Here is a 14,821-nt window from a genome sequence, read left to right as displayed (position 1 = left end):
GGCTCCAGCCTGGAACCGCCCCCCCCCAAGAACCACGTGCCACCCTTTAGAAGCCACAGTTTCCGTTTACATAAAGCACCCTGTGTATCAGCAGGATAGACTCTACACTGCTTATCCCTATACATAGCTCTACACTGCAGACTTACACTGTAGTGCAGCAGTGTAGACTCTACACTGCAGACTTACACTGTAGTGCAGCAGTGAAGACTCTACACTGCAGACTTACACTGTAGTGCAGCAGTGTAGACTCTACACTGCAGACTTACACTGTAGTGCAGCAGTGAAGACTCTACACTGCAGACTTACACTGTAGTGCAGCAGTGTAGACTCTACACTGTAGAGCGTATAGGGATAAGCAGTGGAGAAGTCTGCAAGGACATAACAAAATTTCAAAAATGATTCTCTCTGCACGGGAGCTGGTGATTCTCCTGTCTGAATCTTTAGTTTTTCTGCAGTGAACCTATGCTATTCATACAGCAGTGAGCAGAGAGAGGCATGTGGGAGGACTTTACCACAACACTGATGGTGGTTACCTTGATGGAGGCTGGGAGGTGATTTTACTGTTTGGTATTTTTTCCAGTGTTCTGAAGGAAGCACATTTTTATAAATTTAATAAAGACTTTTAATTATTTTTAAAGTGAAGGGAAATGATTGGGGTGATTTTTTTTAAAGCCCTGATTTAAACAAATACATAAGATTTCAAATATGTAAACATTTTTTTTCTCTGTTAGAGGCAGAATCCATCTAACACGCTTTTTAAACTTCTGCCCTCCCGTTCTACCTACTTATTTTGCAAGTTTCAAGCATGCACCCCCCTCTACCTGTCCTACCATTTCTTTTTTTTTAAGATTGATTTTTAGAGAGAGGAAGGGGGAGAGAGAGAGAAATCAATCAGTAACCTCTGGCATGTGGCCTAACTGGGGATTGAATCTGCAACCTGGGTATGTGCCCCAATTGGGAATCGACAACACTCCAACCAACTGGGCCACACAGGGCCCTACCACCTCTTTACAATCAGGATTCAAAGTAGATTCAACGTATTTAAAATCATGCGGGTTCTGCGATCAAGCAGCTCTGTTGATAGTTTGACAAAGGATTTTTGGGGGGGATCATTTCAAAGGTATCTGGTTACCTGTCACCTTGGCCTTGAAGGGACTGCCCACGATGTGGTTGGGCCCACCGTATTTGACGCCAATCAGGTAGTTCCCAGGGGCCATAGGGGTGTACATGACTTTATACCCTTCTGGGGTCTCCTGGCAATCCATTTTAACTTTGGACGGGCCTTCGATGGTGACGGATAACGTCCCCGGCCCTGCTCTGGTGGTGTTGATGTAAAATTCAGACTGGATACCTGGGAGAAAGGAAGTGGGAGTCAATATCATGTGGATGGTTTGGAGGGACAACGGGGGAAGGGTTTGGGGAGCTCTCCCGGGGGCACTGAAGCAGTGGCAGGGGCACACACAGGATCCCTCAAAGTAAGGTCACCCTGGTGGCATGGGAACCCACCACGACTAGCTTTGAACTCCTGGCACAGAGCACCTCAGTCCCTGGGGTTGGTAACTCCAGGCGGGAGTATGGCTGACATTTCGCCCACCAGCACACCCTGCCTGAACACCCTGTCCTCTCCTCTGGGCACGAGCGGTGGCTATGGGCGAAAGGTCTGAGGGTCACTGTGAGCCTGACATGCTGTCCAGCTCTGCCTCGAGGGGCGAGGGGAGGCGTGGGCCCCTCTGACCTTTCCTGCCTCCTCTGTGTGGACTCAGGGAAGCCAAGGAGTCAGCGCCTCCTCCTTCCTCTACGGGCTCCCTGACCCAGACACCACCCTGGAGACCGCAGCAGCCACGAGGATCTGCCACCCGCTCCTTTGCCATGAATAATACCGGCCACAGGAACAGGACCGGCACCGCAGCGGCGGCTAACTGAGCCCCATCGCAGTTCAGGTGCTAACAGGACTCGGAGGCTCAGCCCCTGCCAGTCAGAGCTACGGTGAGAGGGGCATCTGAGCAGTCTGCGCAGCTCGGAGCCCAGGCCCAGCTCTTGGCCCCTGGGTGGACAGTGTGGCTGCCTTGGATGCCCTAGTGCATCCCTAGGACACTCTACCTCTTGCCCGGCCCATGAGGACCCCCTGCCCAGATGGGTACAACAGAAGGCAAGCTGGGCAGGAGTGCCACCGATGGCGACGGCAGCATTCCCGCCTGAGCCCAGGGCCCTGCAGAAACCCCCCCAGCTCCAGGCCTCTTTCCAGTCTAGAGGGGATGAGTGGTTTGTGAGGGCCACTTGGGAGCCAGACACCAGCTGTGCACCTGCCACAGTGCCCTCCATGGGCTGTCCCTGGCATAGCAGCCCCATGCAGGGCTGTGCTTTCTCTAGAGCCCTGGACGTGTCCCAGCTGGGAACTATTTTGGTTTAATTATAGCTCCCAGGCCAGAGAAAGAATGATTGTTCTGGTTATCAATAAAACAAAGGAGCTGCTATCATGCAATTCCCCAACACAACCCAGCTGTTTCTGGAAGCTCTCGAGGCTCTGGTCCCAGCACTCCCCCACCCAGCACCCTGCCCCCTACTCCAACCCTGCATCTAAACTGCACAGCCTTGAAGCCCCTCAGGCAGCAGCTGCTACAGCGGCTGTGGGGGTGGGTGGTGACGGGACAGCATCCTAGGAAGGAGCTGCAAGACCAAGACGACAGGGAGAGATACTCCACGTGGAGAAGGCCTGGCTGCCGGAAGGAGCCCCACCCTTTTCAACAAGCTGCTCCATTCCTGAGAAATCTCCGTTCCTCCTGGCTTCGCGGCCCGAGGGCAGGGAAGATGCGGTGGGAAATAAGGAATCAGAGGCCCAGAGGTACCTGGGACAGCCTGCCTGGTGGGCTCCCTCGTTATTCCCATTTTATGGGAAGGAAGTGGAGGCTAGAAAATGGCACCGTGGAGATTTAAACAGGAGCTCTGTCCAACGTGAGGCGGACGCACATGCCCGAGAGAAGACGGGAGAAAGGATCCCCACGCAGGAGCCCCCTCACCACCGCCTCCAGCTGACCACCGACACCCCGAACATCCCGGGCAGCCCGCACACACAGCCGAGTTCCCGTGACTGTCATGTGTGTGCAAAGCACCCTCAAGGCGGGCGAGGAGGGAAGGGGCTCCCTGGTCCTGCCCACTGGGGCTCCTGGAGCTTTTCCTCCGGACACTGCGCTCCCACCCAGGCAGCCTCGGTCTGCCTCCCAGCCTCTCCACTCTCTGCAGCAGAGTCCCTTCCCGATTCTCCACATGCCCTGCTCCCAAACCCGCGGAACGGACCGTTTAAGGTTCGAGCCAAAAGACCCAGCAAGCCCACCCATAAAAACACAGGGACGTTTGCTTTGTCCCGAAGGTGAGGCTGCCAGGCCCTCGGGCGGCGAGCACAGCCACCTTTTCATTCCGTGCACACTGCAGCTGTGTAACCCTGGGACGGGTATTTGGGGAAAGGCTGGGGAGCAGGAGGGCTAGGAAAACAAGACGCCTTCCCCTTGACAAGAGCAATATTTACACAGGGTTTGAAACAGGCGTGCTCTGTGCCTCCCCTGCCCGGCTGGGAGTCTCCCTAGACCAGCTCCTCTCAGCGGCATCCAGCGCTTGCAAAACACAGCCTGAAACCAGAGCTCCCGAGAAGGCCCGTGAACAGCCAAGAGGAAGCACAGAGGCCCCGCCACAGCAGGTGCGACCCAGCAGGGGGCAGAGGTGGCTGCTGGTGGCTGCAGGAGACTTCAGTGGCTGCTGTGGGGCCCGGCACAAGGCCTGCGGTGGCTCCAAGAACCAGGAGGACCCCACCTGGGCTCCGACAGCGGGTGGCTTGCCAGGGGCCAAGGCGTGCACTGCTGCCTGGGAAACATTCCACGGCAGCTCGGAGGACAGTGGTCCTGGCTTGTGACCCACCACCACCGCCGAGTGGGCCACAGGTGCAGTCTCTGCCCCTGGGTGAGCCAGACGTTAGGGGGGGGCAGCAAAACTCAGGGGTGAAGGGCACAGGCTCTGAGGCGTGGGCCTGGGGGGAGTCCTGGTTCTGCCCTCTGCAGCTAAGTAAGCTTTGGGGAGTGACTCAACCTTCTGAGTCTCACTTTCCTCATCTGTGCAATGGACAGCGCTCAGGGTGAAACCATACTATGCCTTTAAACAAAGGACACGCTGCTGGACCAGCGTTCAGTGCGGAGCCAGATGGGCCCAGGGAGTCCAGAGGCACTTGTGCCACCCCCATGGGTCCTTCTGGTGAGGCCACTGTTTGGCCAGAGTCCCAGGTGGGACATCAGGGGGTCAACTCTCTCCTGCCCTTGAACAGGGCACCTGGGCCATTTAGGACGCTCACCCCCCAGGTAACCGGGGCCACTCATCCCCTCGCCATGGGGAGGCGGGTCTGCTCTGTCCCACTCACCCCATTGGGGGACACTGAGAGCAGTGCCCACACACGAGGGACTCCGGAAACTGGGACCGGGCGGCCTTCCTTGGGGCCCAAATCAACACCCACATGCAAACCGTGTCCCCGAGAGCCCACGCCTGGACTTTCCCTGCAGAGGAGCATGGCTGGACACGCTCCCACCCTGCCTCTGCGTACGAACACGCACTGGACACCACCGACTCCCACCTCTAGGGTCACCGTCTGAACACCAACTGCAGCCATTACAAGGGGGGAGTGTTTTGACAGGGAGAGTTCTTTAAGATGTCAAGAGCAAAAAGCAAGCGGTACAACAATATGCGCATTAAGATTACTTCTGTAAAATAAAAGCAAAACCACAGTATGTGTCTACCTTTCTGGTGAACCAGCCAGCTAAGCAACCACGGGACCAAGAATGAAGACAGACAGACAACCCCGAGGGCCTCCCCTGAGCTGTGAGCCCTGTTTCCTCCTGGACCAGAAGGAGGGGGGAAGGAGACGCAAAGAGATGGAATACGTTTCACTTTATACACCTTGTCACTGCCTAAGTTTTTCACAATCAAAAGCGTCTCATCTGCAGCAAAGGTTAAAAATAAATCGTAACAAGTCCCAAAGCTTTGGAATTCCTCAACTGTTTCAGACTTTTCTCCTCCTCCATTAGGACCAGAGAATCAAAAGAGGAGATAGACCATGACAGGCATTACCGCCCATGCAGTGCGTTTCTGGGTGCCTGGGGACCACTAGAAGCACTAATGGGTAGGGACCGCCCAGGAGGCCAGTTACATGCATCATGAATTCTGCTCAGGCAGGGAAACCCTCGGAATGAACGGTGCTGGGCCGTGCTCCTCTGTGTCAGCATTCCCGCCCCCGGCCCGGGAACTTGGCAGGGGGAGCCAGCTGAGGCACAGCACGCGGTAATGAGCCCGAGAGCCTCCCAGTGCGCCTCATCCCCGTGTCCCTGGGGACAGGTGCATAGGCCTGGAGACTGCCACGTGGCTCTGTCCCTGGAGCCAGCTCCGCCAAAGAGAGGGGGAGGCAGTGTGTTACCTGTAGTGCCCCCCTCGAGCCCCGCGCCGTAGGCGGACACCAGTGCCGGGTTCCCCGCTTGTCCGGGCTCCCCGACGCGGACTTTGAAGGGACTTCCAACCACGTGGCTCCCATTGAACTTGACATCGATCGTGTGGACGCCGTTCTCGTGGGGGATGAAGCGAACTGCATACTTATCTGAGAGAGTGAGCAAAAGCACAGGGTAAGAGCGGGCCCGACCGAGGCAGCGAGGACCCAGGACAGGAAGCAGCCCCACGCGGGAAATTTTAAATCTTTCACGAGACCACGATTCTCCTGAAAGCCTGGCGCCCCGCAGGTGGGATTTCAAAGCCAGACGGGCCTCCTTGTGTGTCCTCAGCCAGCCCTCTGGGAAATGCATCCAAATCTCAGGTCTGTTTCCTCCGCTGTGGCCTCTGCTCAGGAGAACACGGCCTTTATGAAAGCTCACTTCTTGCAAAGTTTCTCTACTTGGCCACTTGAAGGGGAGAGAGTGGTTCCAACTGGGGCCAATACTGCTCAGTTAAGCTCCAAGCTGGCAACTGCCTCTCCCACGCCTCTACACCCACCCCCAAATAATAGCCAGGTTTTTCACTGTGAGCTTAGGTCCCAGCATGAGGCACGGTAACTATTCCCTGGAAGGGACACCTGCAACATCCACCGACCTATGGTGCATCACCTGACCACCCCTTCCTCCTTGAAGCACTCAGGTAGTCTGTTTTCTCCCTCTTCTCACCCTTCACCCCTGCAGAGTTTTTGTCCCCCAAAGCTCCACCCAAACCCTCTTCTCCTCTCCTCTGATGAACATCTGCATGCAACTGCCCATTCACACCCTTCAACACGGCACTTCCCCAACAGCCTCTGACTGGGTACCAGCACTCCTCCCTTAAAGCCAATATGCTTCAAGGGAAGGTGACCCCACCCCCACATCAAGTATGATCTTTGACTGGGGGGGTCCCCCTCTTTCTCCACGCCATCCATTAGCACATGGCACGTGTGTTCAGTGTCCGGTGAGACAGGAGGGAAGTTGGCTGGAGACCTCCGGAAGAGGAGTATCTTAGATTCTGGGAAAGACTCTTGAGGAGAGAAGATTGGTGTGGTGTGACGATGGGAAATCTGGGGTCTGCAGCCATCTTGTCACCAAGAGGAAGGCCGGTCTCAGAGCGAGGCCCACAAAGCAGGAGAGAGAGCAGAGACATTCGGGGGTTTGGAGGACATGGCTGCACGGCTGAATTAAACTGTTGCGCCTGGGACCCTGCATTTTCCAGTGATGTGGATGAACAGACCCCTTCATTGTGGGAGGTGGCTTCAGTTGGGTGTTCCGTAATTTGCAACCAACAGCATCCTAACTGTGGCATGCTGACCGTCTCAGATACCAAACTTCACTTGTTGGCTAAATCCCAGTGGCTCTAGAGATCTACTAAACTTCCTTATTTGGATCTCTTGGGGACACTGCAAAACTCTCACGAAGGCCTCACCTACCCATGGCTGCATCATCTTTCTACCCAATCACCAAGCTACATGTAACCTTTCTGAATTCACATGCGTTCTCTATGGCCAAACTGGTCAACGAGTGTTACAGTTCTCTGGCCTAAGTCCCCCCTCTCCATTCCAACGCTGCTGATTAATGTTATTTTCTCAGACGGACCACTCTGCCTTTCAGATATTTCAACACATTCTCTATGATGTGGTCAGACTTACACCAAGATCTGATCAGGGCTCCACCCCCACACAGACACACTGTGTCTTCTAAGGCTCCTCACTGCCCTTTCCTGTTCTGCCTCGAGGGAAGATGTGTAATGCTGACCCAGGTCCTTGATCTCTGCCCTCACTGTACACGCCGCAGGGCCACAGTAGATGTCCCATCAGGGCAGTGACTAAGGGCTCTTCCTCATGCATCAGGGCCCACGGTCAGTTCACTTCCTCTGAGAAGCCCTCCTGACCTTGGCAAGGCACAACGCTTTCCTTTCCTGCTCTAACCAACTTCGCCAATTGGTTCTCAATCCTGTGGTCCTGGTGACCACACAGGTCCTCACGTGCTCTGCAGGCTGTGGCCAGGTCCTTACTCGACTCTGAGCTCCTCTTTGTCTTGCCAAGTCTTTGACACTTAACGGTCACTGGCAAAATGTCTCAAAGTGACTGACATCGGAACTCCACGCATCAAGGAAGCAGGCAAGATCTTATGCGATTAAGCATCCTGGGCCTCCTGTGAAGCAATCTTGGAGACCCAGATTCTCTTTTTTAAAAATGTTTTTATTAAATTTATTGGGGTGACATTGGTCAACATGAACATACAGGTTTCAGGAGTTGGTTCCTATGTTACAAGATCTGTATATTGCACCACCAGGTTCTCTTTTAAATTTCAAGATGGACATCATTGACCTTTTCTCAGAGTGAAGTCAGGTCAAAGTGAACTTATTCATAAGTTCAACAATATACTAAAATCTGTAAGATTTTGCTAAAATATGCGAGAAAATCACAATGACTGTAATGTGAAAGGAATATGAAAAACTAAAGCAGTATCTGTTAAAAAAAAAAAGAGGAGGGAGAGGAGGAGAGAGAAAGAGGAGGGGGAAGGAGGAAGAGGGAGAGAGGAGGAGGAACAGGAACAAAAACAAGAATAAAAGGGAGCATATTAAATCTCAAAGTGGCCCCCTGTCTGTCCTTGGCAATGTTTACACCCTAATTTACAAGCAATGTCTGGCAAGAACAGCAAAGGGAATCTGAGGGCTCGCTGGCCTTGGTGAGGCCGGCTGGACCTCCATCAGGGTGCATGTTGGCTGGGGGGTGCTGGTGTGGGACCGCACACCCTGCCTGCGGCTTACCTGGCTCCAGCTCAGACACGTGGCACTCTTCCACGGCTCCGGAGGGGCTGTGCACCTTTGCATCAATCTTTCCTTTTGCCCCATTCAGCCTTATGGCGAAGGAGGCTGGCTGGTTAACCTTCAATCCCGATTCCTGAGAATTTAACACGTCAGACAACGTTACGGGTCTCGGCACGCCTGCTCAGTGGCACACACTGACCCAGTCCGGGACTCTGGGCACAGTGCTCCTGCAAACAGGCCCAGCATGGTTAGCCACATCCAACAGGAGCAGGTGGCTCATTCCACATTTCTAGCATCAATATCAGAAAGCAGAGACGCACAGCTGTGTGGGTCTGGTGCCCAGACCATCTGGAAACGGTTATGGGGTTTGAAGACTTGAGACATCCTGATCAATAGGACTATTGTTTCAGCATATCCCCAACAGGTCATCAAAAAAATAAAAATAAAAACGAAGGCCCTCCTTTGAGGAGGAGCCTGGCGGCTGACAAAACCATACACTCAGTAATATGAACAATGCTTTATGTCACTGCTATTGTTTATCTGGAGGGTAGGAATGGAGGAACTTTTAACAAACTTGTCAAGGGCTGCACAGGAAAAGGGAAGCCGTGGGCACCACACAGGGCTTCCAATCAACAGGACCTGGCCACTCCCATTTCCCCGGACCTATAACTACATCGTTTAACCTTTACCCTCATTTAGCCTCTGTCGCCTCGTGTGTAAAATGTGCGCAATAACCGGATCCATCTCAGAGAGCTGCCGTGAGGATGAAATGAAGTGATGCATTCAAAGCCCTCAGCATAATGCTCTACCCATACATAAAGGCTCAAAAATGTCAGGTTACTGACTATCAATATGCATTTTTTTGAAAATGAATTGACCAACAAACTAAGACCTGAAGCATGGAGGTCTGGAATAGACTGACATACCTCGATGTGGGGATGGGGGGACGAGAAGAGATAAACAAAGAACTTACATACTTATATGCATAGCCCATGGACATGGGCAATAGGTAGTGGAGACGGGGAGGGGGTGGGTGCTGGGGCTGGGAAGATAAGGGGTAAGGGGGGGAAATGGGAGACATCTATAATACTATCAACAACAAAAATATGTTTAAAAAATATGCATTTTGAAGTTGTGTGTACCCTTAAAAAAAAAAAAAAGAAAGAGAGACAAGTATAACTGATGCTAGCCACTGGGTCAGTTTCACTCTCCATGCTTTGTCTCGGAAACTACAGCCTCTCTGGGGGGAAGGGATTAGAAGTTTAGGTGCTTAAGGTATTTTAAGATCAGCCAATCCTGAACAGCAACATTTTACAAGTCAGCAGTTTTGATGTAAACTTGGTTGGGCAGCCACTGCTCAGATGACTCTAAAGCAGCAGGGTTCACACTTCATGTGCAATCCAAGCACCAGGGGCCTTGTGAAAGCGCTCATTCTGATTCCGCCTGGGGCGGGGCCTGGGGCTCTAGGACGCTATTAAGTTCCCAGGCGATACTGAGGCTGTAGGTCCAGCACCTGCGTCTCGGACACAAGGCTCTAAAACTGGGCTGCCTGATTCAGTAGTCACTGGCCACTTGAGGCTATATCACTGTATATTTAGATTTAAATTAATAAAAATTAAATAATTAAAATGAAGTTCCTTGCTTATACTCACAAGTGGCTACACATGTGGCTAGTGGCTACCACATTGCACAGAGACGATGGGGGCCATTTCCATTGCTTCAGAACATTCTATTAGGCTGCACAGCCCTCGCGGCCACAGACTGGGGTTATAGACCAAACTCAAAATTACAGAGTCTTTGATCGCCAGCCCAGCCCCATCCCTCCACCCCCTCCTCCTCCTCCACAAAATGCCAGCCGACTCCAATTTTCTAAAAAGCCTCAAAAGCAAGACAAAACAATATGTGCCTCTCTCCCCTAACCAGCCCCAGATGTTGCTGTGCGGGCCTCCAGTAAACCTCCGATAAATAATTTACGTATCACTCGGCATCAAGTGACCCGGGAGGAACAGGGACGAGGCTGACCCGCCCGCCCGCCCCGCTTGCCGGATATACAGCCTGCTGTGCACTTATTTAAATATTTACGACCAAACTGTGATGAGAGGACTCCACAGAAAAGCTCGCTGGAGAGGATTCCTGCAGATCAGCCCCCTCTGGTCAGAACCATGACGTTACCTGAATCCGTTTGCCGCTAAATCCTCAAGAGGGAGATAAACACCTCGGAAGATCCGAAAGAAACCTTCCAGGTGCGTGAAGGCAGCTGTCTGCCCTCCACAAGCGCTGGGTTTACCTCCCTCCCTCGGCTTTAGTTAAGTCGGCACAAAAGGAACTTCTGTTAAGAAGCCTTTAAATGAAACACAAGAAAAACATCTGCACCACGGCAACCAGTGGGCACCCCGGTTCTCTCCAGATGAGGCCTCTTCAATCTGTGGACAGTGATCCTGGCTGGGGCTCTGTCATGTTGGGAACAACTAGCAGTACCGATGCCCCTTGGGGTGAGGTGGAAATCTCAAAAATAAACCATGTGGAGGGACTAGACCCAGTGATATCGCCCGTCTGAGATATGAGACTTGGGTTTTAATCGATCCAGGATTTTCAAGAACCCGGGGGCCGTGGAAGGCTATGTAGAAGGCCCTTTAACCAGAAAGCATACTTTGAGATTCTGGTGCTACTGCACAACTGAACTGCTGCTACTCCTGGTTCAGACACCTTGTTATTTTTCAGTGTCCTGAGCAAAGGTGCAAAGCATCTCCCAATAGTTCTTAGTTTGGCTGAAGGCCCCTATGCAACCTTGAATTCAGTGACCTGCTTAAGACAGGAGAAAAGTTGCATTTCCTGGCATTGCAATAGGTTGGACTATGCAGCCAGCTGCCACAATGCCAAGGTGGGGATTAAGGAGGCCACAGTTAAGACCTCATGTTCTGGAACCACAAGACCTCACTCTGCCTCATGCTAGCTGGTTTCTGGTAGCCATAAGCTCTCTGTACCTCAGTTTTTCCATCTTTAAAATGGGGTCAAGAGAAGCCCACTCACCAGGCTGTTGAAAGGGTTTAATAAGGTAACACTGACCAAGTTCTTAGCAAGGTGCCCAGTGCACTTATTATAAATAAGTCATCATAATAAAATAAAACACAATGGACTTCCTTGAGGAAAAAGAAGCCAGTAACTGCAGGCTACACATCACTGCACTGTTAGCTTTGTTTTGAAAGCTCTCCTTAGCCCTTAACCAACTATTAACGGGCCTCCTTTGTTTCTCCTGAATAAATATTTAAAAAACAAACTTGTCCCCAAACACTGAGCTGTTTTATTGACTGTGGCTCTGTTTTGTTCCCCCAACTGTCTCCTGTCCTAACCGAGTGGGGAGCCGACTCTGCCAAGAGAAGGGAAACATCTGTGGTCCAAACGGGCTGGGACCCGCAGCACCGACGGGGATTGAAGCGGCCTCGGGAGTCCGGGGTCTCACTGGCTGGCCTGTGGCCAAGGACATGGATGCTTCCTTGCGTCTCACCTGAAGGCTCATAACAGTGAGGCGGCGGGCGTCGTCCGAGGGTGCGATGACCGGCACCAGGTAGGGACTTTCGGGGATGTGCTCATCATTAAACTTGATAGACACCTCGTAGTTACCTGTGGGGACAAGAAAGTCCCATCATTTCAGAGATTCAGGATGGCGGTTACAGCGAGGCCTCCTGTGAAAATGCCTTCAGAGAGACCCTGCCTCCTCCATGGCCTCGCCGATCGGTTTAGGGCCGGTTGCCTGGCTCAGGCAGGGCCAACATGAGAGGGCAAGGGTAGAGATTCTGAACTTGAGTCCTCAGGGCCCCCCAAAGGGCCTCTGTAGAGAACGCAGGAGATCCGTAAGACCTGAGCGGGGAAAAAATTACATCTTTGCTTTCACTAAACCTCTAGCTGATATTTAGCATTTCCTTTCATTAGAAATATTGACAAGAAACCACAGCACATTAAAAGTACTTGTGACAGCCCAGCCGGCGTGGCTCAGTGGTTGAGCATCGACCTATGAACCAGGAGGTCACGATTCAATTCCTGGGCAGGGCACATGCCTGGGTTGTGGGCTCAATACTCAGTGGGAGGCATGCAGGAGGCAGCTGATCAATGATTCCCTCCCATCATTGATGTTTCTACCTCTCTGAAATCAATAAAAATGTTACAGAAAAAAAGTACCTGTGACTTTGTCACCAACAAGGTTCACAGATACTTTCATATCATTTTACAGTTTTACATATACCTTGACATCTCATTTATAAACTCATCACTGTTTTGAAATTAAGGTAGTCACCCAATTTTTTTTTTTGAAATTAGGGTAGTCACCCAATTTTAGATTTAATGTATCAATGAAGACATGCATACCTTGATATATTACATATTTGTTCCTGTAAGATTCTGATAACTGCATTTTGCTGTAATTGATTTTTATTATAATCCAACTAGTGCCCTGGTGCATGGATTTGTGCACATTGAAAGGAAATTAATTAGAAGGTGGCTGGTGGGTGGGACTGGGAGGGAAGGGCCAGATATGCCCTGGAGCCAACCTCCTGTGGTCCCTCCTGGGCCAGCCGCACCTGAGGTGCTGCCGCGGCTCAAAGGGCATCTGCAGATGAGAGGGGTCCCTCAGGCAGGTGGGGTCCCTCAGCCTGGCCTGCAGGGATCGGGCCAAAACTGGCTCTCTGACATCCCCCAAGGGGTCCTGGATTGCGAGAGAGTGGTTCTTGGGTGACACACTCTGGAATCGGGCACCCTCCTCTCTGGTTCCAGGTGCATCACCTGAGAACTGTTGCTGCCAAGTCACCGCAGCTTGGCAGCTCCTGCATTGAGCATCTGCCCCCTGGTGGTCAGTGCATGTCATAGCTACTGGTTGGACAGTTGGACAACTGCTTAGCCTTTTGTATATATAGATGTGATTAATAGTTAATAACACATATAGATGTTATATGTGTTTCAAAACGATGTCCCCATAGGCTTTAGATGCCAGAGGAGTTCATGGTACAAAACGTAGAGGACCCCGCTCCAGGGAGGGCAGATACCAGGTAAAACCCCTCTTCCGGGGAGTCCCACAGGCCAGTGGCCGAGGTTGGGCACAGAGGTTGGTCAATAGGAAAAATGAGCAGCTGAATGAAGCCCGAAGCAGACAGGCTGAGGGAGAAAGACAGACAATGAGGACTAGAATTCCGGCCCCTTGGAGGCCTGGCTGCATTTCTGCCCCTGGATTCCTAGGCAGCGCTCCACGTGCCCATAGAGATCAATTCCTTTCACTTGAGCTCTCTCCATGGGTTTCTGCGCCTCACCCCCAAACCACCCCCAATCAAAGAAAAGTCTTGAGTTGGCTCCTGAATACATACCAGGCTCTTGGGCAATATAAGACACACCGCACGACCCGTTTTTATGGTCATCAAATGTGATCTCAGCCTTGCTGGGGCCTTCAACAGCGATGGAGAGGCCTCCCGCGCCTGCCTCCCGGGTCCAGATGCTGAACTCGGCTGAGAGAGAAACACCTGGTAAGTGGCGGGGTGTGGCTGAGGCCCCTCCTGCCCAGCCCTGCAACGCTGGTCACGCTCATTCACAGGCCGTTTCTCTCCCCGGCCCAGCAGCACCCAGGCAAAGGCACTGCGTGTCTCCTAGGTCCCACCCATGACGACACAAAGTTCGCGGGCATCTTTTGAACACACCCACGCCAAGCCAGAGAAAGAGCAGCATGTTGAGTTTTGTCCCCACAGGCTTCCCCACCAGCACCCACCATTGAAGGCACCTTCACAGTGGGCTTTGTAGAAACCTAGCGTGTTCCACAGAACATCAGCCCTGCAGGCTGCTCTGCAAATAGCCTCAGTCTTCCGCTCCCCTCTGCTCCAAGGTGCACCACACACAGTAGCTGAAGACAGGCTCCTGCCGTCACAGGTTGCCCACTGGGTCAACGAGCAGTTGCCGAATGAATTTAGCCAGAGAAGCCTCGTTGTAAAGAATGCCCCTTAATACCACCCGTCAGAATCTCACACACACAGTCGTCTCCTCAGAACAGGGTGAGGAGTGCAAGGTGCTCACACCACCAGCTGAGCCCTTACTCTCTCCTCAAGGAAAAAGCTCGCTGATCGCTCACCTGGAACTCCTGCTTCTCCCCGCTCCAGGCCGGGGCCTCCTGCCCGGACCTTGTGGGCGCCGCCCTCGCCCAGTGGCCCCACAGTGAACTGGAAGGGGCTGCCGGTCACGTGCTGGCCACGATACTTGACGCTGACGGTATGCACGCCCATCTCCTGGGGCACAAACCGAACACAGTGCGAGTTCTTCCCCACGGGCACAATCTCTGCTTCCGTCACGCGGCCGGAGGGGCTGGTGACGTGGGCTGACATGTCGCTGCTGTCGATTTCTGAGAGGGAGTGAGAGGTGGGGGGAAGGAGAAGGGTTAGAGTGCGGGCCCAGCAGAACAGGACGTGCAGGGCAAGCAGCAGAGGGCCAGGCGGGTGCAGCGTGGGGTGTGGGGTGTGCAGTCTGGACGCCTGCCCTCCTGTCCCCCTTAAATCCCTGGGGGGCTGTGGCCCAGGGAAAG

At 52.9% G+C, this 14,821-nt stretch overlaps 1 protein-coding gene across 6 annotated transcripts in view; it reads right to left on the bottom strand.

Annotated features, from left to right (window-relative positions):
- The window catches only part of FLNB (filamin B), a 133,958-nt gene that overhangs the window by 2,906 nt on the left and 116,231 nt on the right, over window positions 1-14,821 (bottom strand). For 4 of the 6 annotated variants that reach the window (XM_006779110.2, XM_006779113.2, XM_006779114.2 and 1 more), the window contains 6 exons: window positions 14,375-14,641; window positions 13,623-13,760; window positions 11,777-11,892; window positions 8,272-8,404; window positions 5,450-5,626; window positions 1,133-1,351 (listed from right to left, as the gene is read on the bottom strand). In XM_006779110.2, coding sequence (XP_006779173.1) covers window positions 1,133-1,351; window positions 5,450-5,626; window positions 8,272-8,404; window positions 11,777-11,892; window positions 13,623-13,760; window positions 14,375-14,641 — 1,050 coding nt within the window. Of the gene's footprint in view, window positions 1-533; window positions 585-1,132; window positions 1,352-5,449; window positions 5,627-8,271; window positions 8,405-11,776; window positions 11,893-13,622; window positions 13,761-14,374; window positions 14,642-14,821 lie in introns of all 6 variants that reach the window. The other 2 variants (XM_006779108.2, XM_006779112.2) reach the window with 1 other exon arrangement.

Source organism: Myotis davidii, unplaced genomic scaffold (assembly GCF_000327345.1).
Source record: "Myotis davidii unplaced genomic scaffold, ASM32734v1 scaffold189, whole genome shotgun sequence".
Classification (NCBI taxonomy): domain Eukaryota; kingdom Metazoa; phylum Chordata; class Mammalia; order Chiroptera; family Vespertilionidae; genus Myotis; species Myotis davidii.
The sequence above is the reverse complement of the archived record's forward strand: the minus strand, read 5'-3'. Positions and strand labels throughout refer to the sequence as shown.